General features: G+C 26.3%; 2 protein-coding genes across 9 annotated transcripts; both read right to left on the bottom strand.

The window, feature by feature from the left end:
* Positions 1-2,615: 2,615 nt before the first annotated feature.
* On the bottom strand, positions 2,616-16,999 carry LOC114124757 (proton-coupled folate transporter-like). Of its 4 annotated transcripts, none has more exons than XM_050207489.1 (12): positions 16,908-16,999; positions 15,857-15,927; positions 15,603-15,767; positions 10,333-10,502; positions 9,159-9,401; positions 8,907-9,081; positions 6,938-7,109; positions 6,029-6,167; positions 5,788-5,883; positions 5,472-5,699; positions 4,960-5,116; positions 2,685-2,889 (listed from the first exon to the last, which is right to left on the bottom strand). In XM_050207489.1, exons 4-12 carry the CDS (start codon positions 10,436-10,438, stop codon positions 2,823-2,825), a joined length of 1,383 nt encoding a protein of 460 aa, XP_050063446.1. In that variant the 5' UTR covers positions 10,439-10,502; positions 15,603-15,767; positions 15,857-15,927; positions 16,908-16,999; the 3' UTR covers positions 2,685-2,822. The 4 variants fall into 4 exon arrangements, with proteins under 4 accessions (XP_050063447.1, XP_050063446.1, XP_050063445.1 ...); XM_050207488.1 differs by having other exon boundaries at positions 16,897-16,984; XM_050207490.1 differs by lacking the exon at positions 4,960-5,116 and having other exon boundaries at positions 2,616-2,889; positions 16,897-16,984.
* LOC114124761 (actin-like) lies at positions 16,766-26,077 on the bottom strand. 5 transcript variants are annotated; one of them, XM_050207494.1, is made up of 6 exons: positions 25,844-26,077; positions 23,794-23,925; positions 20,398-20,637; positions 19,554-19,945; positions 17,094-17,520; positions 16,766-16,999 (listed from the first exon to the last, which is right to left on the bottom strand). In XM_050207494.1, exons 3-5 carry the CDS (start codon positions 20,629-20,631, stop codon positions 17,133-17,135), a joined length of 1,014 nt encoding a protein of 337 aa, XP_050063451.1. In that variant the 5' UTR covers positions 20,632-20,637; positions 23,794-23,925; positions 25,844-26,077; the 3' UTR covers positions 16,766-16,999; positions 17,094-17,132. The 5 variants fall into 5 exon arrangements, with proteins under 5 accessions (XP_050063451.1, XP_050063450.1, XP_050063449.1 ...); XM_050207493.1 differs by having other exon boundaries at positions 23,810-23,925; positions 25,840-26,074; XM_050207492.1 differs by having other exon boundaries at positions 23,810-23,925; positions 25,844-26,074.
* Positions 26,078-26,575: the final 498 nt, after the last annotated feature.

The following is a 26,575-nucleotide window of genomic DNA, read 5'->3' as shown; positions in this document are numbered from 1 at the left end:
GTGTGTTGATGGAACATTATATTATATTGATGTACCCTATGACATGTGAATCGTACTATCAGTTGAACGCACCTTATAAAACATTAGAAAGAAAACATGTTTAAGCACTAGAAATACTTAACATTGAAATGCAATTCTAGTTAATATCACTGTATGAAAATAAGAATAAGAAACTAAATAAGCATGGAGAAAACTAGAATTGCTACATAGTATTTTCAATGGTACTACTCAACTAGCACAACTATAATAAATTAAATTATTACAAATAACCAATGTCAGTATAAAGAAAGTCGATAAAAAAAGAAAACCACAAAAAGGGAAATAGATGGTTAAAAAATGGGAAATTTGGTAGATATAGTGCGAATGTAAAACCAACTAAAAAAATAACCAATATTGGAAAATTAATGACAATACAACACTGTATTATTTATAGGTATTTTAATATTTTATTGTACACTTTTTTTAAAAGTTTAATCAGGTTCAACATATTAAAAAAAAAAGCAAAGACTTAAAATTATAATTCATAATCTAACTAGACATTTTGAATCCATTACCTAATTTTAGATTCTGAACGAAGTGATGAATGTATTGATTTTACAATGTGTTTTTTTTTATGTCTGTGTTGTACCGTGCAAAGAGAGTATAGGTCAGAGAAGACGTTCTACACATGAGTTGTAAAAGCATACTGATTTATTAATATTTTTATGTCGAAAATACCGAATAGCCAAAAGCGATAATCATATCTTAACTATAGATAACCGTTTCTGTAGAGAACAATTATTATAGGCTATAGCTATGTAACAGTCTGTGTACAGCAAAACTTATCGAAATAATGCTTCAATTTCAAACTTCAGAGGTGGTTTCCGGTGGCAAAGTTAATATCCTTGGTGCATTATAGAGGTCAAAAGTAAACATTTCCCAGTAGTTTTCAAAAAATTCGGGAAAAATAGAAAAAATAATTGACAGAAAAACAGGAATTTTTACACAAAACCAGTTTTTGACAAAATTGATTTTTTTATATGATTCAATGATTGTTAACTTGTAACTCAAAAACTAATCACTGTAAATACTTGAAATGTTCAACTAATGTTTTTAGTAGCGTTATCTATATACGGTTTTTTTTTTAGCTATTTATAGACGACTGAAATTTTCGATTTTTCTGAGTATTTTTTTTGATACAAGGTTTCTCATAATCGTGAAAATTTGCAAGTTATTTTGTAGTTTAAAATTTATAAAAAAATTTGTATTTATATTTAAGGTTAAACAATTCAACAATAAGTTTTCCATCATATAGCTTAAAAGAAACCTCGAAGCTTCATTATAGGAAAAATGTTGAATTTTAAATTTTAACGAAATCGCGTATAATAATAACGATTTATCCTCAAACGATTTTCAATAGTTGTTATTATTCAAAAAATGAAATACCTACCTGAAAATTTCACCAGTTATTTAGATTGGCATTTTTTTTTTCATAATTTAATTTTCAAATTATTTCGCTTATTTTAAGGCTGTTTATAGGCATTTGAAGTATTCGTTTTTGTTTAGTTTTTTTATCATATAAATATCGATAAAATTTCAAAATACTTCAAAATTTAATATAAAGTTCCTCATAAGTTATTTTAATAGTGGTTAAAAAATTATAAGAATACATAGTCTCAATTTTTTTTTATTAGTGTTTGAAGTTGATATTATGATAAATATATCTAATCAAAAATGTCGTTGATATAGTGCCCTAAATTAATACTGTCCAACTGATACAAATGCATTATTTGTAGGTATTTAAATTATAAGATCTGTTTAAAGTAAATTACCAACCTATAAAATTGTATATTGCTGCTTTTAAATTGCCTAATAGTACATCCAAATTCAGCACAAAATAACCATATTATTATCAATACATACATCTGGTATGAATGAAAACTGATGCTGTTCTCAACTAGATATTTAAGGAGTAGTCTATAATTCTCATAGAAATGAGTATGGATGATCAGGTACGAAGGTGTGGTTTTACAGATAAATTCTGTTTTATTGATAATTTTCATCGAATTTGAGGTGAAACTGGAAAATTACTCACGCTTTTGATATAACCTGCAGGTGGTTTTGATGGGACATTTTGAGAATGAGTTTGAATCATGTTTGACTGTGTGTTGTCGTGTGAGTCATTTAGTGTCACAAAGCGAAGAAGACGATAAATTTCTTTTACTTGGAGTTGTATTAATTTTAATTGTGACACGATTATGAGACGATTTGGCCGCCATATTACGTAAACGTAACGGCAGAATGCAATAATACCTATAATATTAGCGTATGAAAAACTGATAACGGAGCGAGCGTTATGACCGTGCATAGTGAACGTTATCGCCGGACTGAATTCACAATGTTAATACCTATAATATTTCCCTATGAAACATTTATAAAACTAAAAAAACTTATTTCATAACATTATAATGTATGAAAATTCAAAATGTTAGTATAATATTGTCAATAGCTCATTCAATTTTTATTTCACACATTTAAAACTGGTAATCATTTGTTTCAGGAGGTAATTTACTAAAATAAGGAGATCATCACTTTATACAAAATATAACATAAGAAAATTGTTTATTAAGAAAACATTATATAATATCAGAAGTATATGTCAATGTTCTCAATAACAATTTTTTATCGTTAAAATAGTATTATTTTCATTATATAAGTTATGTTCAGTGTAAATTGATTATGTTATATGACATTTGTGAAAGTAAAACATGATTTTTGTAAATATCATTTTTAATGCAAGAAAAAGTGTTATTATGAACATTAAATGTTTGTTTTTGATCTGGTTAAAATAGGTTTTCGATTGAAAAATCAACTGTTGTGGTGCTTCTTGAAAGTAAGAATAATATTGTTCTGAAAATAAGTAAATAATGTATTAAATTGATGAATATTGTGACCCACGGATTTGTGTAACATAATATAAAATAAAATACAGTATTAAAAATCTATTAAACCTATGTACACAATTTACTTAAAACACCACATTCAATCAGATTATATTTTATACATATTGGTGTTTAATTTTAAATTATTAAATTAATGTAGAGTAGATATTTAACCTCAATTTACTACGTAATTAAGCTATTGAATCAAACGTCTATTTTAATAAACGTAGGTACCTTATGTATTTTACTAATGTCAAAATCGGGGTTGAAACAAATTTATTTCACCACACATGTCAACTCTCAGTCTTGTAAAAGTTACTTAAAAATTAAAATACTGATATATTGATTTAGAAAGTATTCAAAATTTAATATAAGGTTCTTATAAAATATGAAAATAACGTTAATATCTATAATATACATATTACATATTCATGTTATATTTTTTTTTATAGAAGTGAAGCTATAAAATGTTGAAAATCTGAAAATAATTGTATGGTAATATTCATAAAATAATCATTTTTAAAAAATGTAATAACTCATAAAATATTTTACTGAAATTTAAAAACAAAGTTTAACTTGTGTGTATGTGGCTTATACTATACATTATTTGTAATCGTTTAAATTAAAATGTAGGGTACAGCTATAGTGGATACTTAAAAAAAATAACGGTTTGTTTTAATTTGACGATACTTATAATAAAATATATACTTTTTTTTATAAATATAATATTAAGAGGACGTCACATACGCATGTGTTGTCTCTATCTTACTAACAAATAACAATATATAGTATGTTTGTATTCATAAGTTTTAATTTCATGTAGTTAATTTTAATATTATTAGACTACCTATTAGAGTGAATTATCATCAAATTTAAGGTATGATAATTATTTGTTCTTTATTGTTTTTAAAAATAGTTAAAGTTTTAAGTAATCTATGAGCACCTTTAAATGTAATACCTATATGATACATGGTCACATTGAATCTTAGAAATCAATCATTAATATTTGATAATAGGTCTATTAATCATATTATTAAATATAACTACACAAAATTGGAACGATTGAATGAAAATTGTGCATGTATTTCCATTTACCTAACTCATAAAGACTTAACTATATAAGACAAAGCATTGAAAATAGTTACGAGGTGGTACCTTAAAAACCGAGTGTGAGATAATAATGTATCGATAATTAAGCGAAAAAAATTATGCTTTCAATAATTAAGTGCATCGGTAGGTCTTTGCTACCTATTTATGTATAACAACGAACAAACATAAATTATAGTTTGTGGTTTGGTGTACTTTTGGTACATCCGTATTAAAAATTAATTAATATTCCGATAGGATATCTGGTATTTGAGCCAATAAAATGTTTATCAATGTAATATTGATTCTATAGTTTCTTTTAAAACTTAAATTATTTTAATGTTCTTAGTTCTATTATATATGATTTGCAGTGACTTCAGAAATAGAAGCATAGATGACTACTGAACTACTTACTTACAAGACATTTCAAAACATTTTAAATTTTAATATTTATTTAGATAATTTAAATAATCATATTCAGAAAAAAAATAGGGCAAATGTTTCAATATATTGTACATTCTCGATTAAAACTAAATAATGTTTATTTAGCATTACATTCCGTGTAAATTAATTTAATATATTAAATTGTAGTGTCTTATCTGTATTATCTAATTAATTGTATTATATATTTCTGATTTTTTCTTTTTTTTTTTTACCATGTTTATATTTTTTGATAAAATGTTTATATTGCTTATTAAGTTTACTTCTATTATCTACTGTAAGTTTTACATTGTAATTTATGTTTACGCTGTACTATTATCAAATTGTTTTAAAGGGTTCTTACCCGTTTATATAAATAAATAAATAAATAAATAAAATTATTAGTTTAATATATGACTTTATATGATCAGTATTAACATGGCTTCTTTGAATTAAAAAAGATTTATACTGCTTAAAAAACTGTTGACTTTCAAACTTTAATAATAATTATCATAAATTAATATTATCTCACCCGAATAAGCCAAACATAAATGTGTCAAGTATTGCCGAAAATAAAAATATATAATTTGCGAAATTGTGTATTGTTGAAACGTAGACCATGTTGTATAGTGGCGAGTAGAGTAATAGTCCATGCGATTCAACCAGACTTATGAATGTTAATATTTTTCCTAAAAATATAATAATATTTTTTATTATCTTAGGTAAACGATATTTATTTAAAACTTAAATGGATTCGATATATATCGATCGTTTTAAAGCAATTTCTTGTAAGCAACTTTCGAACTGCGTGCGTGGGAATTGTATATATGTATACATAAATGCATATATTATGCACTATTATTATTATTATTATTATATTATACACCGTGTGTGATGATTGTGACATGTGTGACTGTCTATAAAAGAAATAGTGGAGTGCTCCCGCGTGGGCAGACACATGTAAATTATGCGTTAAATAAAAATTATTATTTTTTTTTTTTATTCGTAAATACACAATTATTAACTTAATTAGCTAATATTTACCTATATCTTTTGATGGAAGACATTTGGATAATTGAGATCGTACCAACGTTGGAGTTGCGTACACAGTGCTTCCAACAATTTTCACAGCATAAAATTGCCATTCATACACCGAGTACGCGAAACCAACCTTTTCGAAAATCCCCAGGGCTGTAACAGCGGTAACGATAAACATTTCAGGAATTTGAAGTTTGGTGTTGAACACGTACACAACGATCACGGGAACGGTGGCTGAAATAATATTTATAAACGATTGCATTAGGTATATAATCAGTATAATTACATAGTGTTATGAAACTTTTATCCCTATGTGACGAACCGTGTAATAGTGTAGTATACGCTGTAAACGGTAAATATTTTTCCATCGTCCACCCAAATTGTTTCTGTAGATACATATACATATACGAACTTTCTCCTAAAATAAAACAATATTAATTAATTTTATAAAATTCAGAAATGATATATTTAATTAATAGTTATTGATTTTTTAAAAAAAATCAAGTTTTTAATAATAATTTCTGGCAAGGATATGGGTAAATTCTTAGTTGTATTATACTTACCAAGTAAAATGATAAAATTAAGAGTTAACGACAGTGTAGATAGTATAATTACGCATCTTAAGTACCCTTGTCGTTGTTTTATAACAGTTTGCCACATATTTTTTACCAGTTTGATGTTGAATAGTTTTGTATTTGCTCCCTGTTTAGAAATAATGAAACAATAATTTTCAAAAAATAAAAATAAAACGCTTAACCTGCAGTTTTAAGTTCGTAACGTTCTCTGGAACATGAAAAATGCTAATAGTTAATTTGGTCGATTTTTACAATTTTGTATGGGTACATTGTATTCTATATTTACCAGTTTGATCTGACACAGTTAATTTGTAATTATAGTAATAATTAGTTTTTGAAAAAAAATCATGTAAATCATTATACGTCTTAATCCTTACAGATTTTATAGAATTAATTATAACTTATTTACCAATTTTTTTTATAGTTAATTATAATTAATATGGGTAATTTACAACTATACAATAGTATAGTGTCCTATTCCTTACGCATTTGTCGATCGATTAATAATATGGAATGTTATTAAATTCATAATGTCAGAAAAGGAAGTTTGTTAAAAATATTAAATGATTGCAAGCCATGAAGTCAGATTCACTATAGAGGCATAGGGGAAATAAAATTTTTTTCATGGAAGAGCTACACGAATTTTTTAATTTTATAATGATATTTGTTGTTTTACTTTTAATTTATGTATCTCACATCACTTTTTGAGGTATTAAAAATACATTAGTTTTTAAATTTTAGGGTAGTTTCTGACAGTAAATTGGATATAGTAAACACATGGACAATAGACATAAAAAGTAAAAAAGGTGGTAACATATATATTACTTCATAACCTTCATGAAATCATTTATAAAAATTCTTAAAAAATATTATAAAACAAACAAAATACATATATACCATTTTAATGACTATTGATTCCTCAAGAAAATTATACGTATAAAGAAGTCCAGCTATCGAAACAAACGATGAAAGGCAATAAGCGTAAGTAGTAGATTTATTATACAATATTGAACTCAGTACAGATCCAAGTATTGATCCAAAGTTGATAAATGTGTATAAAATACCTAACCTATATAGAATAAATAAATTATTAAATAGCATTTAAATTGAAATGATATAGTCTAGTTCCTAAGTAAAATATTTTATATACTGTGTCCCGGGACCCAGGCCAGTTTTCGGGGCAAAATAATCAGTATCGTATGAAAATATGAGTATACCTAAAGTTATGAAGAATACCACTTTAAAGAGAAAGAGTCTAATCAAAAAGATAGATTTTATGATTTTATTAATTTAGGTATATTTTCATACCAAAATTGCTGACCACTTCACGCCGAAATGCAATGTATAGAAACTAGCGTACTACAGCCACAAAATTACAATGAAATATAAAATATTATTACAATATTACAGTAGGTAAATATTTAATTTTATTACACTTAAATAAAATTTGTTGATGAGTTTTAAAGACAACTTTTTATTTGCCTTATCAATTTCAATAGAATTCAATGCAGGCTAAATATGGTCATAACATACTGTGTGTAATGTGTATTAAGTTCAAATTTTTATCTGCCCTTATTTGGTTAGGAAATTAAGTAAAATTGTATCATTCATTATAACTATAGGGAATCATACTTCACATCGAGTATATAAATTAATAATACTTAATTATATTTAATACAAAATATAAATCTCCAATAATTTACACATATTTTTAATTTAATATATTTATGTCAATTGCTTAAATAATCATTAATCACTAAATAAGGACTCGGATTAGGACACTTCCGTTTAACATACGTCTTGCATCTCATAACCAAAGAAGAGTGTCCGATCTGTGAATTCTGTAACAAAGAACTGTCCATCAAACACATCACATTAGAATGCCCCAAATTCTACGTTTCTAGACAAATCCTTTGAAACTCATCAACAATGCTACAAGCACTTGGTGAAGAAAATTTTAAAAATATTCACAAATTTTTCACTAATATAGGCTTAGTAAAATTACTTTAAAAACTATATACATTTCACTAACTTTCCCTTCTACTAAAAAAAATGTATCTCTTTAGTTTTATGACCAATACTTTGTAACCATTAAAGAAGGCTAATGATCTAAGAAGTTGAATCCGCATTAACCCAATAGAAAAAAAAATCGCTAAATTTTAATTTCCACCATTTTTCACCCAATCAAAACTGTAATTAATGCACTTTAAAATTAATATTTATTAAATCAAACACGTGTTGGTGCGTATACATAATATATCAGACCGGTAAAACTGACGTGAGCTCGGTAAATTTATCAGATAAATCGTGGTAAGATTATTGAAAATTTTAATTTTAATACATGATTAATTTTTTATGATTTTGAGTTTTTATAGTGTAACTAAAGATTTATTTACTGGCGAAAATTGTAATTTTAATATGAATATAATATGTATTATCTATATGCCTACTTATATTAAAAATATATTTTTTACGTGTATTTAATAATAATGTATAGCGTTCCGGTTCAGAAATTTTTCCATTCCGAGCAGTGGATAAATTCCAACGATTAAAATTAAAATTGTTGTGCAGATTATATTTATGCAATTTCATTTTATGTCGTGGAAAAAATTACTAAAATTAATTTGTATAGATATAACATTTATTATATATCATATAATTTTTTTATATTTTGGCGTAAATTACAAGACATATTAAAATTTGGTGTAAAATATTATCTATATAAGCAATATTTTAATGAATGAAATACCTATATGAATAAAAACAGCGTTCCTAAAATATTATTTAGTAATCCACGATTGATCAACAATTAAATGTTAACGAATCATTAATTAATTTGTATACAATTCAACTTTAATTTTACTACCTGAAAGCTCTTGATTTACTATCGATGATGTCAACAAAATAACAAAATGCAGCTAAATACAATACACTAGTTCCACCACTTAAGGCAATCGGTAGGCTGCACAGCAAAAACATAACGGGAGACAGATTTGGTATAGTAGAAAATGCGCTGAACATACAGTTAGATATTACCATGCCTAAAATTTTAATTGACTGTAATTTATATATATTATGACCTTTTATTTTAAATATCTAAATATGCATTACTTCTCACCTGAGATAGCTATTAATAACAAAGGTATACGGCCATTCACGTCACTCCAGGCACCTAAAAACAATGTCATTATACAAGGTACAAATGACTCAATTAAGTTTTTAATCATCAAATAATCTGCCGCAGCTGGCTGAACTATTTCTTGTTCAGCTGAAGTCATATTGTAACAATTCACAGATTTATTTTGTCCGAGATCACTATGAAGGCATACACGTTCTTCGAATAGATTAGTCTGCACCATCACTGGAATAAATAAATAAAACATTCTAGTGATTTTAATATTTAATAAATATAATAAATATCAATTAATAATTAAAAAGATAATGTTTAGTTATCATTTTTTTGTGAGTAGGAATACTTCAATTTTCAACTCTGAACGTGGTTTTTGGTAGAAAATTGGATCTAAACTAAAAAATTTCTAAAAAATGAGAATTTTATACAAAACCAGTTTGTGACTAAATCGATTTTTTTATACGGTTATAACTCAAAAACTAATCACACCAAATGTTCATATTAGTGTTACCTATAACAGTTACATTTTCAAAATATTTTAAATTTTTTTGAGCTATTATTGTCGACCACTGAAATTTTCCATTTTTTTGAGAAATTCAATACAAGGTTCCTTATGAGTTGTTCTTATTGTAGTTAAAAAAATCAATATTTTTTTTATTAGCGTTTATAGTTCAAATTTATACGAAATATGTCAAAATCACCAAAATTTGCAAGTAGTTTTGTCGTTGAAAAATTATAAAAACTTTTGTGTTGATATCCAAGGTCAAAAAAAAATCAACACTAAGTTTTTCATAAACTTTCCTTTAAATAGCTATAGATAAAACTCGAAACATCATAACAGAAAAAATGTTATGTGCGTTTGAATTTTAAATGTTTACTAAATCACATAACGATAACGAAATATCTTCAAACGAAATTAAATATTTGTTATAATTCAAAAAGTATAAGTCGTAGATGTTTTAAAATTTCACCAATTATTTAAATTGGCATTTTTTTTTAATGACGAGGTACATTAGATCTAGAACTCTTCAGCTGAAAAATTACTTAATTTCCTCTTTTATTTTTATTGAATTTTGAACAAAATTTTGAAAGTTTTATATTATATTCAACTGCAGAAACCTCTAGTCATAACTTTGAAGGATAGAAAACCATGTATACTCACAATTTGCATGTATTCCAATATTTATTAACATCATGACTGGCTCTAAAGTTACCCCAAATTTGCTATTCTTGACTTCTACATTATTGGTGGGCTCCAAGTCCTCCATCTCTGGTTTATAATGAAACTTAACTTCGTCAACCTTAATAGTTTATTTTATTTACCGTACAGTTCTATAAAAAAAATCAAAAACCTATAATCTGTGTTTTGAATTTATCATAAAAAATTTCAAACAAATTCAAGAAACAAAATCAAAAAATATTTTAATAAACATTTTGATGTTATAAATATTTAATTTATATTCATTTTTTAGGCATGCAATTCAAATGCACAGGGGATAACCTGGTAAATACCAACGAATTACGTAATGATGACGAGAGTGTGTCCAGACATATATACTTATATAAGTTACATTATAATATATATATATATATAGGTATTTGTGTGTACGTAAGATTATAAGATTAATACAAAATGGTATTAAGGTTCTTGTCATTATAAGTTCTTATGTAATAAATAATTTTGAATAATACTAAATGTATAATAAATCACAGTTCAATATTAATACTTATAGACGTATTCTCGCCTTAATCAAATATAATAAAATAAAAACTATCATAAAGTATAAAAATAATAGGTACAATTCTTCACGAATTATGTAACAGCAAAACATAGTCAGCCACTTTAACTGAACCTATATTTATATTATTTTATACATAATAATAATAACCAATGTAATATTTGCATTTACACAGACAACGGTAACTGAAAATTGTATGTGGTATATTATAATCTAACAAAGTTAACAAATATTAAAGGAAAAAAAATAATACCCAAAACAATTATTCATAATAATTGTATTTAATAGGTATAGCAACAACTGCGGCACACACGTATGAAAATGCAATATATATTATATTTAAATTATAAATGATACTCATAGGCGGAGCTAGGGGGGGGCTTGAGGGAGCTAAACCCCCCTAAGTTTTTGATTAGCCCCCCCAAAAGTATTTCGTAGTTATGTACCTAATATTTTGTATCATTATTCACTAATATACTATTTTTAAAGGGCATAACAACACTATTTTTTATTTTTTTTTTAAGTTTAATTATTTGACATTGCAGCCAAAATAATGAAAAATGTAAGTAAAAATATGGATTTAGAAAAAATAATTTAATAATTATTGAATTTGATAATGAGATATAAAAGCCATGTGACGTTATAGAGCCAGCGAGTAAATAACTACTTATTAAGTAAATAACTAGTTGTGTGGAAAAGTATCTTAATTTACACAATGATTTTAATAACATCAATAGTATATAAGTATATTACAGTATATTTATATGTTTAAACTATAGCGTGGCTTAAAATTTAATATATATTGTTATTTTTTATATAATAATTTTATATATTTATCTTTTTTTTTTAACCTAAAATTTATAATATTTTATTTAATGAAACAGTTATTTCTTAATTCTTTTACATCAATTTTTTTTTGTATTTTGTATTTGTAGTAATATTGAAATGTTATTTAATACAAAATAAATTTTAGTTTATTTGTTCATATTTGTATTGAAATTTGAAATATGCTTCAATGCACTGAACGCTGACTAGTTTTTATTTTTAAAATTTATTTTTTTATTTATATAAACGATTATTTCTAAATAACTAAGAAGTTATTAATAATTATTTTCTTTAAGTAATCTAGTACTTGAGCCCCCCCAACTAAATTTATCAAGCTCCGCCTATGATGATACTTGATAGTAATACTTAGCACTTAATAGAATAATATTAAATAAGGTCGTGATTCTTGCCCATGAAATATAATAGAAAACCGCCATATATTTAAGCCAATATGACAATTGTAAATAATACAAAAATGTAGTATATAGTATATATAAAGTAATACATAACAAATTACATAAAATATTGTCTATTGACGAAAACCAATGCGATTTACGCTCACGTATGTGATTTATTTGATTTATTAATAAATACCTTTATAAATCTAATAACATGGCAGTTAGAGCACAATTAATTTATAATTTTATTAATTTGGAGATTCATGGTAACAAAATAATATAAATTAAACAATATTTACGAAAAGGAATAATTTTCAAATGAATACTCAAAAAAGATTAGAAAATAAGCACTTGCAATTTAACTATTAAAACGATACTAACGATATCACAATATAATAAGTGAGTGTAAGTAAGTGTAGTAAGTGTGGGTGAGTGCTTATTATATATATAATATATCAGTTGGCGACACAAATATAGGCCAGTGACCAATTTACATATTTCCTTTTAATTGACGAGTGATAACAAGGTTATTTCTGATACAATGTTGTTAATATATTATGATCATAATAATATTATAATACCTACTATTATTCGGAGGACAAAGATATAGCAATATCGTTATATAATTACTAATTAATAATACCGACAAAATCCAATTTCATAATATACGTGTATATTACTGGCTACTCACGAATTACATCCCGAAATAAAAAAATTGATAAGTGAATACACGAATTGAGCCCGTCTTATCTAAACGACTTCACAAATTGCTTTCGGTTTTATTTGATTTTGTCAAATTTGAGTCCGATTTTGAAAAGCAATCTACTAATCATTATTAATCATGTGGCCATCAGTTCAAATGAAAGGATGTAGGTTTCATTTAGGTCAAAATTGGTTGAAAAAAATTTAAAGGTTGGTTTAAGTCAAGAAAAAAAAATTCAGATACAAGTATTTTTTTAAAATATTTTTTTGGTTTTTACCTGTTTTTAAAATCAGATAAAGTAGAGAATTTTTTATTGACGATATTGTATCAATTTTACCCAAAGATGAAAAAGTACAATAAATATCTGATTATATTTTAAATATTTAAATATAACTGCAATAAACGTGATGATAAATGCGGGCGATAAGGAACAAATTGAATAGTATTTTTTTAGTATGGTATTATTTATTATTATTTTATAATTTTTGTCCGCAAATGACGTTTGTAAAATACCCATAAACGTTCATAAAAAAATTATGTTTTGTATTATTGTATTTCTGTTAACCGTCATTGTTTCGGTCCCGACCGTGACGGTATTAATCGAATTTCACCTGTACATACATAAAACCTAATTGTGACTTCCTACCTTATGTATGAACAACAGTGAACATATTCATTATTCATGTTCTATAATTCCAACTACGAATAGTTTTGAAGCCAATTTTAATAGTTTAATAGCATGTTTTACTCAGCACACCCGAATAAATTCCAATTAGGTGTTTTAAAAAATGTACAAAGAAACTTATACTAAACAACGAAGTAATCATATAAAAAAAAGACGAATGATGGTATGTGAAAAAGAAGATTATTTAAGACAAAATATGAAAGTGGAAAATTAATCCGTCTTGATTATAAAATTATAAGAAGGTATCTTTCAAGTTTTCACCTGCAGTTTTTTAATATTTATTTATAACTATTTTTATTATTTATTTTATTAAATTCCTGTAATTTGAACCTACGCGTTTTCATTTTACTTACTTCTAATTGCATAACAACGAGAAAAATCAATATTTTTAACCTACCGATCGCCTTAATTTGCTATTGTTAGTCCCAATAGTCTGTATGAAGTGTATGAGATGAAAAATGGGAAATGAGAAGGAAAATATGTTTTAACGTCGGTACACAATTCGTGTGCAGCGATATCACTCACGTAGTTAAAAATAATTACACTTGTCTAAACGAACACTTCCGAATCAATAACAATAAGTTAGGTGACAGGTGATTACAATTTACAAGTACCTATAGTCATCAACTGATTTTTAAGTAAACATAAAAACAATTTTGGCGATTAAATAATTTAGGCAGAGCTACAAAAACAGTATATGTAGATTACCTATATTTTTATGTTTATGTACATATTGTTTATGATATAATAAATCTTATCTATCAGATATAGTAAATAGTTATGTTATTTATGTAGGTACAATAATAATTTTCCAGAAACCACAGCGTAATAAAAATATTTATAAGAGAACAAGACTAATTTCCGACTAGTAGAACAAAGCGAGACGCTCTGTACTTATACATAAGTATTATAGTAGTATACTGTACTATATATACTATATAGGTACTCGTATAATATAAATTAAATTAGGTATAATATTTTCATCGAATGTATGTTTATAATAATCTTTATTTTTAATTAATCAGTCTGATAATAAAATTTAAATATCATCTTGTGTCTGATAAGTTATTACGCACACATGCGTATATCAATCATATATTCATATACAACAATACAACAATTTACAATGCTTGTATAATTATAACAGTGAAATATTTTCATTTTTTGATAAATTTTTTCTTAAAATTATCGTTAAATACCCAAATAGGCAGTGGCGTAGCTAGACAATTTTTCTTGGGTAGGCCTGATATTTTGATGGAATAAGGATTATCAATGAATATTTTTATTAAATAAAAAACATGATATAAAAGATTCATTTTTGAAAAAAAAGTGGGTAGGCTTGGGCCTACCAGGCGTATCTGCTGGCTATGCCACTGCAAATAGGTCGATAAGCTGGCTATAGAAGCACCAAAGGTACAAAAAAACCTAAGTGAAATTACACGATTTATGCAAATTTGTTATGCATTTATCTCCAAATTATTTTTTACAATTTGGTACAATCGTATAAATATTTTTTTTTTTAATCTAGTATTATAAATATGGTAGCAAGATGGTAAATACATTTTATGTTTAAAATTTATCAATAAAGTACCTACATTTCATAAGGAGTTTATCAAAATACAGCACATTAAATTCTTTATAAATAAATTTAGTATAAGTAAAAATAGGAATCTTTAAGATAAATTTAATAATTTTATTCATAGTCGATTTTAATTTGTTCAAGTGAATTTTATAGGCAACACCCCCCCCCCCAAAAAAAAAAAATCTCAATACCAAATGCAATTATTGATTGGACGAAGGAAATATAAATAATTCTAAGTTGACGTGTTAAATACTTTTTTCATGAATTAAAATAGCGGTATCATCTGCAAAGCAAATTATTTTTGAATTAACATTAATATTCAGCAAACCATTTATATAAATAATAAAAAAGACTGGTCCGAGAACGGTCCCTTGTAGAACACCATGATTTATTTTTAAAGAGGGCACTTTATGTATCATTAATTTTGACATTTTATATCCTATCAGTCAGGTAAGATCTAATAAAATTATAATATTTTTACATCTTGTATTTTTTCTCACCATACAAATCCGACCAAAATTACTTGCAATAAATCTGAAAAACCATTCAAATCTCCATGTTTAGCTAGCAGCTTGATCTCGAGTCTTAATTTCTTCTCGTCGTATTTTTTTTTTGGCATAAATTATGTTTATCTAATGCAAATAAAAAAGACTTTCCAATTTTCCCTATAAAAAATAATGTAAACATATTTTTTAAAAACATTATTGTTGATTATTGGTATAAGATAACAAATTTTAAATAATTTTTTAAATACCTGAACTAGTCTGTGTCACCTCCTAATCTTTGTGCAGTGAATTTTCTATAACCATCGTAGTGCCACATTATCTATAAATAACAAAAACTTAACATACACAAGATAGGTACTACCTGAACTGATCAACTGCGCAGCTATAGTTAGTTCAACTGCCGAGTATCTTCCTTGAACTGGATTTATTTTAGCTAATTTCGATAATACTCGTAACAGTCGTACCTAACTTAATTCATGAAATATTATTGATTTTTCAACTTGGTGATTTCACATTGTTAACAATTGCAAAATATTTATAAAAAAAATTATAATATATGTATATGTATAGGGCCATAGGAGTAACGCGTATATCTTGGTTTATGAGTCGTACCTATGTGTTGTATATTGTAGTTTAATATGGACTACTTTAATCAGTTGGAGATTAGTATACCTATACTACATATTTTGTACAATTTCATAAGTAAATACAATTTTATTCTTTTTTAAATAGATTATTTTTCATCTAGGTACTTTTTACTTATTATAATTTAATTTTTTTATTATTATTATACAACTATACAAGTATGTTAGTTAAATATTCAATTTTAGAATCTAAGCGGAGAGATAAATGTAATGATTTTACAATGATGTGTTTTTAAATAGAAAATTGCTTCTAGTTTGCAATTTTAACAAGTAAAAATTAAGAATTCTCAATAGTTTTTTTATAGGCAGGAAAAAAACAACAAAAAATTAAGAAAAAATAGGACATTTTACGCTGAACTAGATTTCTTTATTTTGCTATAATTAAAAAAAAACATTTTAATCTTCCTGAATTAACTTTAAACTCTTAATATATTATATACGTTAAATATGTTAGATATGAGAACTTATGCTGTTATCAATTTGGTAAAAAATTATATTTTTCCAATACCTAAATATTTTATCAAAAAAATGTGTTTTATTAAAGATCAAATAACAATAATGTAAATAAAACACATTTGTTTGCTAAAAAAATTATCAAAAAAAATGTGTAAACATTAAAGACAAGAACTAAATTACGTCATAACCATTTTTATACATTTTCATTGTTGTCTGACCATGACTGGTCTGTTGATGGACTTCGGATACGCCAATTGTATCATATTTTACGCGCAGATTCCACAGGCTGATCTATAATAATTAGACATCTTAATTACGGCTCTATCTCACGGGAAAATTGCAGAATAAGATAAAATACATTGATGAATAAAAATTATTTACTAACACATCATAATTGATAATATTGAAATTTAAAAAGCGTCAATCATTCTTGTATGTTTCGTATGTTCTTGTATTGTATCGCTGCTGCTCCCTTTTCACCGTACTCTGCACTATCGATGCACACCCGCTGAAAGTATGATGACGAGGCGAGTACAGAGCCACCAATCCACGTGGAATACTCTCGATCGAGCGGCGCAGTGATCCTGACCTCTGTGCCAGGCAACCCTTCGTCGATCATCGACTTCAATCGTTCGGGAAACCCCGAGAACAGTGTGTTACCACCAGCCAAGAAGATATTATCGTATAGATCGTTTCGTTCGTTAACATTGCAATTGCCGATCGATCCTTGTACCAAACTGTGAATGCCATCCTTGACAGGCTTGTCGAGACTCAACATAGTGGGATCAAACATCGCTTCGGAGCATCGGATGCTAAATATTTTTAAAGATTTTTTCTATTCAACTGTTCCGAGTGAAACGTTATATTATTATAAATTATTATTATTGAGGTATTTAATTTATTATACAGTGAATATGGTATAATTTGGTTAAAGTTGAGATAGCTGTTTGATAAAATGTGCTTATACGCTTATATATACTACTTTGATTTGGACAATAAATTTCCAACCACTACTTAGTAGGGTTCAATGACTTTCCTACTGCGAGTCTGGATGGATAAAATAATGTACTATCCACTGGACGAAAAAAGTAATTTTCCTTCAACAGGAATCGAAAATTAAACTTCCGGCACAGGCGTGAAAAAATATGTTTTTCAAATTATTTCATATTTGATATTATTATATTTACCCTTTAACTGATCTGTCACACATTAAAATATGACTCTATACCTGGCGGATGTACTGTACCTATTTTATTGGCAATATGCCAATATGTATATGTTACTATACACCGTACTTCAAATAGAAAACGGTCACTTTATTATGTTAAAGAACGGGGATATTTGTTTAATTATATTTATATAATATAAAAAAGTAACAAGTCATGATAAACAATCATAATAAAAATTTTATAAAATTCAATAAAATTTAAACATCATTTGGATTTGGTAACAATAATAAATAACTATAATATATAAAGTCATAACAAATTATATTAAATATTTTTAAATTTATTATTTAAATATTAAAAATATAAAGGCACAATTTTTGTTTATAAGAATTTGAAATTCAAATTATTTACAAAAATTCATTAATATCACGAAAATTCGTAAATTATTTTATAGTTTGGAGAACGCTACACTCACATGCGGTGTCTCCGTCTTACATACATTCAAGTATTCAACAACAAACTTTCGTTCAGTGGAATCAATTATATACTGCTAACTTTTTGCATTTTAAAGTTTTAATATTTTACATAACTATAACTTGCTTAAAAATTTAAATTTAAAGAAATGCTTATGACATTCCCAAGACAATATTTTTACCTTTAAGCTTGATGATAGATAAATTGATCCTAATATCAGAGCTAACAGTATACAATAAATTGATTTCGGTGAACGAAAATTGACTATATGTTGTATGTAAGACGAAGCAACACATGCGGGTGTAGCGTCTTCTTAATAATTTACAAAATGTTGATACAAGGGTGCTCTTAAGTACTATAAATAAAAACTAAAAAATCTAAAATAATCTAAACACAATTTTTTATGGACATTTTAATTTCAACTTTGCATAAAATAACTTATTTAAATGAAGACGACGTATAACGATGTTAGTTATTTTATTATAATCCAAAAAGTTATTCTTGAAGACTTAAAACTTTTACATATAGATATATTACCATTCGTAATGACATTTTCAAATTCATTTTATGCTATATTCTATTTATACTATACAAAAACTCACCTTGTTTTACGATAAAGTGATATTGACTCAAAAGAAACTAACTATAATAATTATTAAATATCAATAATATAATGATTGTATTGAATTCGGAAAAAATTAAATCAATTAACCACAATAGCATATAATACAATAGTAATATAGATAACTTTTATAGCAATTTCAAAAAATATAACCATATCTTATTTAATTTTATACTACAATTATTTAGTTATTTGATAGTGTCAGCCTATAATAGGACATGCAACTTTTATGTACTTAATTACCTACCTATATTATTGTATTCTACACACAACAATATTTTAAAATTTATTGTTTCTGGCAAACATTAACTCAACCTACTAGATTACTAACAGTAAAATAAATTACTTTATCTGATAGTAATATCAAAAAACATAACATAATAATAACGTAATGAATTATAACTTGATGATTTAATAAGCTGACCCTATCCGCTCAGAATCGTTTTTCGTGTATAATGATATATCATTAAATTTAACGCATCCATCACAGTGACACAGTTGATACCTACTATACAGCAGAGTAGTATCTACTTGGCCAACTTTTTTAATTTTACTTATAAGCCCATAATAAAATACTAACGCTTCATTATTGATGTTGACTATCATTCCATCTGGCAGTGTGTATCTCTGTTCCTTGTCTTTGCCAAACATTGATAATTCTTTTTGAAAGTCTATAGCACAATAGCAAAATGTTTGTTTCATGTGTTTAATTCTTTCCCAGTCTCTCGTCGTGGTCAAGCTATAACCTCGACTATTAATCATTTGCTTAAGAAACTGAGTTAAGTGCCATCCACCAACTGGCATATTTCGCATAGCGTGTGAAATTGGATATCCTTCGTAAATGGGAATGACTTGTGTACTTTCGTACCCAGAATCGACCACAAGGCCAGTGGTCTTGCCGCAACTATACAGAGAAAGTGTCGATTTGTTCATCAACAACACTTTGGGCACGTTAAACACTTCGAACATGATCTAAAAAGCAATTAGTCAGAAATAGTTATCAGAATACCTTAACGCTTTTATTTAATACCTTAAATTAAAATATAATAATATATTAGTATTAATCTGCTTTATGTGAAATTCCTTAAATTTCAAAACATTATAATATCTAAGTATTAATTTCATAATAAATGTATTATAATATTTTGATTTTAAGTAAAAAAAAAGTTATTGTTATTATAATATTTTCTATACTAAGTTAGAAAAACTATTTTTATTTTTTAGAATGCCAAAGACAAACAAAATAGTTTCATTTTTAAAATATTTTTTAATAAATATTTTAATACTTTGATATCATTTTGGTGAAATGTTATTATGGTTTATCTTAGTTTTGTTATTATATTTTAAGCCATGAACATATAATAAAAAACAAATGTTTCATGTTTTAAACAAATATCTATTTTAGTAAGTAATTCGATATTAACCTCGAAAAGCTTATCACGACATGGAATTGAATTGTGAGTTGGCTCTGTGTGTAAAATCGCATAATTTTCTGGTGGTATCAACAGTTGTTCGTAGTACATATGAAACCAAACGTCTTCCATAGCATCCCAATCAGTAATGATGCAATTTTTTATTGGATCACTGATATTCAAAACACCTTGGTTGTCTTTGGCGAACTGACCACCATAAATGGGTCTCTGCGAAGTTCCCAGCATGGCAAGCTAATATAAACGTAAATGATAAACTAATATACAAATAAGCGAGTATATTAATCATAATTATTTTTTTAACTATGCTAAACTAAGAAATGTATTTTTGATTGTTTTTTAATATACATATAAATACTAAGGTATATTATAATACACATAGCTGATAATGTAATATTTTTATTATTAATAATTATTAATTACAACTTACAAGTGTTTACACAATCTGATAAATTAACAACTTGTATTAAATTGTCAAGCATTTTTACCCATTCATATTTTTTTTTGACATTTTATAAAAATAAAGTAAAACAATAAAAAATGTAAATTATCTATAAATAAATTAAAAGGAGCCGAAATATTTTTAAAATATAGAATTTACCAATAAAACATAATAATCTTAAAACTTAGGCAGTAAATATTTCAAGTTTTAGTGGTTAATCGTGTTTGAATAATAAAAAATAAAGAAATCAATTTAGTCAAAAATTGGTTTTGCGAAAAAAATCCAGATTTTTCTTAATTTATTGTTAGTTTTTCCGGTTTATTTTGAAAAAACTGGAAAATTTTATTGTAACCTATCTAAAGAACAAAATAAAAATAATTTTGTTGACGTAAATAATAATCATGGTTATTTTTTTTAGATTCTGAACGAAGTGATGAATGTATTGATTTTACAATGTGTGTAATGTTTTTTTTTGTTTGTTTCCAGTTTTCAATAAAATCGATTTTTTTATATAAATATAATTAAAAAGTCTTTGGCTAAGTACTTGAAAATTGTATACAAAGTTCCTCGTGAGTCACGACTTAGTATCGCAGTGATTTAAAAATTATAAGAATATAATATAGGCACAATTTTTTTTTTATTAGCTTTTGAATTTATAATATTAACTGCAAAATCATGTATATTTGCAAATTATTTTGTAGTTAAAAATTTATAAAAAAATGTTGTATGCCAAGAATTAAAAATTTAAAACAAGGTTCTCCATAAGCTTGGCTTAAAATAATTATAAAAGAAGTTGAGCTTTGGTCAATTAAAAAAAGTTATCTTAAGTTTAAATTTTTACGAAATCCAAAATTTACTATCCAAAAATTTTAGATTTTTATCATATAGTTAAAAATTACTAATTGTTGAAACTTGAAACATACACCATACAATTATTTAAATTGACATTTTCTATACATAATTTAATTTTGAGGTATTCAGTTCAATAAAACATAAATCACCTTTTTCACTGTCCAATGGGAAATGGAAAACTTTTTATGTAATCAAAGTTTTCGTTCTCTGAGGCTTGCATGCTTTAATCAGCAATAGGCGGTTCGTGGTCTCGTGAGGTCTGTCGTCTAGCCGTCAGCATTCGCATTGTCTGTGAATGTGATCGCTGAACGACATACGACGGCGTTTGGCGATGATTACGACGATTAAAAATAAGAAATTATTTTACATTATTTTAGACCGAATTCTTTAGCGCTCTCTATCGGAAATAATTACGGAGCAGCATATTTTTTTTAGCAATTAGCTATCTATAGTATTTATAATCAATAGTAGAAGTTAAAGAATAAAATAGTAAGATAGGTACTTGTCAAATATTTGTCGTTACTCTCTTGATATTTATATCAAAATTACAAAAATTATAAATCGCATTGGGAAGAACTTTACATGTGTCGTAGCATTTTAATTTTTTTGATAGTTGTAACCTATAATTTTTAATAAATAAATGAAAAAATCCTAATGTTCTCTAACTGATAATTTTAATTGTATTCGTTGTATTCAAAATTTCAAATGTAAATATAATCGGTTTGAAAATCTGAACGCATTCACCTATAAGAATTTCTCAAGTTTATTTTGGAGAAAAAATTATGTTTCTTCGACTACTGAGAGCTGAGGAAAATGGGAAGTACGAAACCATGTTTTTACGGTCGAATTTCAGTACTAGAACGACATTGACTGCGCGAGCATCAATGTTTTGTGGTTGTGAATGGTGGCGACGGAGACGTTTTATTAGTTATACGAGTATTAATATAACAATAATATTATAGCTTGTAAATAATCCATATACGTAATACCTACACGCTATTCGGCGTATATATCCGTATGTATTCATACAACGATACATCATATAACAATAACAATTCATATAAAAAATAAACTCTTGCTGTTTTATTTTGTGATGTGTTAAAAATTATAATTTGGTATGCGATTGTGATATTAGATAAACTTGTAACTTGTTATACCTTTGTTTTGTCTCATAAAATACTTATTGGTAGGTAGGTATGTTACATAATGTTTCATTTTAGTATCGTGAGGATGTAAAGTGTGAAACATATCAAAATATTCCACGTCGATATAAATTTTTTTTCTTTGCGAAATAATTTACTATGTATAGTTGTATAGACGTCTTATTAACATGCTATACAAACCATTTTAAATTTTCAAAACTCGTTTTAAAAATGTGATATTAAAATAACCTACGAGGTTTACTATATTATATTCTTAATTTTGAACTCAATAATAGGTAGGTAAATTAACGGAAATATTAAACATAAAGGAATAAGATTCCTCAGAACTTACAGATCTACAATTTATCTTTACTACGTTAAACGTTTGTAAGACGGAGATAACGCATATTATGGGTACCTACCTATAACGTCTTCTTACGATAAGATAGGCAAAGGAGTAAAATTCTTTATATATAATACCATTATACCAATGATACTACGGCGAAACGGCCACATCTAATTTTCCCATTTTGTGTTTTAAATATTAAATCGTTTTAATTTTTACTTAAATATTTTGTTGGCAAATCGATATTATTTTTATTGAAATATTGATTTGTCAAATACTATAACGTATTAAAATTTAAAATATTATTATACTATAATTGAATAAGACCTAATAATTTAAACAATTATCAACATTTTCATATGCCAATGGGCAAAGACCGTGTTATTCTTTTTTAATGTATAAGTATATACGAGTATACCATACATCTATATGTACTAACTACGTAATATTACGTTTTATATGAATATTTAACAATACTCCAGTAATCGAAAATTTTCAATCTATAATCTATACACTATTCAGACAAAGCTAATAGATTGTGCAGTATGAGACTAAGATTTAATTTTAAAAATATCTCAAATTAATATTAAATAAATTTTGTATCTTACAAAAATGATTGCTTACTTCTTTCCGTTGCTTTCCATGCTTAGTTGGAATTAATAATCGAGGTAAATGTTCACCCGCAAAACCCACTTTCAGTGAATAAGAACCATTATCACATACTATTGTAGAGTCACCGTCTAGAAACAAAATTCAACTGTAAGTACCATTAACCAATCTTGGAGTTTAGAACACTTTTTGAACCAACTATATATAAACGGATTATGGATGTATATAATATAAATATTTACCAAAAAAATCACCGTTGTAGTTTTAAATTTTTAAATGCGAATTATTATTAGAAATTATCTTAGCAAGTTCAAAAAAACAACTCAACTTTTCGTTAGGTAAATTTTGGTGAATTTATGATATTAAGACTTTAACATCACACAAACAGTAATATGACATCTGACGACGCGACGTAACTTTTTTTCTTATGAAATACAAATTACTATTTAAAATACCATTATACCCACCCATTATTTCTTACCGTTTTACTCTGAAGGGCTAATCTTACACAACCTCAATAATAAATTCATAAAAATATACGTAAATTATTCGTAAATTATAAATGAGTTTAGAATACCGCACCTACCCTCGCTTTTACAAGAAGCGATCGATTTAAATACCTAGCAATTCATGCTACCACTACATATAAACACTATAAATACGTCAATATAAAATTAATAATATTTTAAATAGCTTAATACATTAAATTAAATGTTTTTATAACATTTTTATTAGGGTTTTACTCTGTAAAAAATGTAAACACGACATTGAAACTAAGCACTGTTCGGAATTATAACATTTTTTTAAAAAATAAATAAATTTGTTTTAAAGTTTAAAATATTACTCACAATTACACCTACACTTTCCTATTATTAAGAGGCCGTCGTACCCGCGTGGGATATCTCGGTCTTATACACACCACACACGTACGACATAGAAAATTTTCGTTCACCAGTTTCTAATGTATGCTATTAGTTTAGATATTAGAGTGAATTGACTTATTATATAATTTAAAGGTAAGATAATTTTATAGGACCCCGCGTAACCGTTTATTTATATTATTATTTTTAAGTAAGTTATGATTATTTTAAAATGTAGAGTTTCAAAAAGGTCATAACTTACTTAAAAATAATAACATGAATAAAGGGCTACGTAGTACGTGGGGCCCAATAATCTTACTATTATATAATAAGTCAATTCACTCTAATATCAAAACTAGCAGCATATACTTTTGAAGCTGGTGAACGAAAATTTGCTGTATGTACCTACTGTGTAAGATGGAGACAACACACGTGGGTATGACGGCCTCTTAACTAATTAAAGCAGCACAAATATATAACACTTATCACATTTTCTGAAGAATTGTTTACATATTATGTATACATTTTAATTACACTAAATTTTAAAACTACTTACTTGAAAGGTCGACAGAAACGTCTGACATAATTCCAACACTTAACTTTAAAAATATAATATTGTTAATTATAAGCCAGATGTATTAAATTTGATATTAAACACTAAAAATTGAAATAAAATATTATCTATCATACATTGTTTATATTTATATGTTGAGCGTTTCTATGCATAACATATTATTATTTCCAAAACTGAATTCTTTGAAAACGTCATCGTCACCATCGGTTACTACGTATACTCAGTGGCGTATTTTCAATAATTTCTTGGAGAGGGTTTTCAAATTTTAAAAACCCCATCTGGGTAACACAGATTACAATTAAGATACTCCACACCAAATATATAAACATTTATACTACAATTTTATTATTATTATTATTATTATTATTATATTTAATTATTTATCATCTAATAATAATATTTATTATTATTATTTTTTATTTTTGGTAATGGGTACAACATCAACAATAATAATTATTAACAGGTACATAATGACATTATACAAAAATGAAAAAATACATATCACAGATATAGGTACTATACATGTTACTTTATTATTATTATTATTTAAAAACTCGGTAGGATACGCGAGAGCGTATAACATAAACGTTTTAACACTTAACAGTAGGTACCTACGTCATACGTGTATTCGAGGCACTTCACGACTGCTCGAAGTTAAAGCTACCGCCTGGCGCCTACCAGCGAATATACGATCTAGGGAAAGTGATTGTTCCGCCGAACATGTTGTTCCGACGTATGAACATTGAATTATATTATTCAGCTATATCATATAAATAAATATAATTTATTATTTAATTCTTATGTACGAATAACTAATATGAATAATATATTAATATGATAAAAATAATCACGGACTAAAATATTATCATAATTTGTTTATAAATATCTGTAGATATTATCAAAGTATGAAACACAGATATAGATAATAAACTATCTATAAGGCCAGAACTATAGGCGTAAATTGGGGGGGGAGACAACTGCCCCCTTGATATTTTGTAAAATGTATTTATTAGGTATATTAATTAGTCTCGAAGTATCTTTAAATGTATGGTATATCGACATAAAATAAAGTTTGCCCCCCCTCCATAAAAATTGCCCAAGTTATGCCCATGGCTGGCGTTGTCCGTTGAATTAAAAATGCATTGGTTTACGTTGAACTGTTAGAGTAACTATACACGACAGACGTAAAACCACAGAATAGAATACACGTGAATACGCCGCGTTTTTATTAGGTACTTCGTAGCGCGGCGTTAGCCCGCCAAAACGCAAACCAGCTTACGTTTTCCTCAGCGGATGAAAGCGCGGCGTATTACATCCGTCGCGTATAGTTACTCCGATAAAAACTAA

This window comes from Aphis gossypii, chromosome X (genome assembly GCF_020184175.1).
Source record: "Aphis gossypii isolate Hap1 chromosome X, ASM2018417v2, whole genome shotgun sequence".
Taxonomy (NCBI): domain Eukaryota; kingdom Metazoa; phylum Arthropoda; class Insecta; order Hemiptera; family Aphididae; genus Aphis; species Aphis gossypii.
Note: the sequence above shows the minus strand (reverse complement) of the source record. Positions and strands in the feature narration are given on the sequence as shown.

What these genes read in the sequence shown, in the direction of transcription:
- LOC114124761 (XM_050207491.1), bottom strand. Translation starts at nt 25,238, where the DNA reads ATGTCAGACGTTTCTGTCGACCTTTCAA. An exon ending in GTCGTGATAAGCTTTTCGAG is followed by an intron (nt 19,946 to 20,397) that starts GTTAATATCGAA and finishes ATTGCTTTTTAG; the next exon opens with ATCATGTTCGAAGTGTTTAA. An exon ending in GTCAACATCAATAATGAAGC is followed by an intron (nt 17,521 to 19,553) that starts GTTAGTATTTTA and finishes AAAAATATTTAG; the next exon opens with CATCCGATGCTCCGAAGCGA.
- LOC114124757 (XM_050207489.1), bottom strand. Translation starts at nt 10,438, where the DNA reads ATGGAGGACTTGGAGCCCACCAATAATGTAGAAGTCAAGAATAGCAAA. An exon ending in TAATTTTATCATTTTACTTG is followed by an intron (nt 5,884 to 6,028) that starts GTAAGTATAATA and finishes GTTTTATTTTAG; the next exon opens with GAGAAAGTTCGTATATGTAT. An exon ending in TCTTCCATCAAAAGATATAG is followed by an intron (nt 5,117 to 5,471) that starts GTAAATATTAGC and finishes TTATATTTTTAG; the next exon opens with GAAAAATATTAACATTCATA.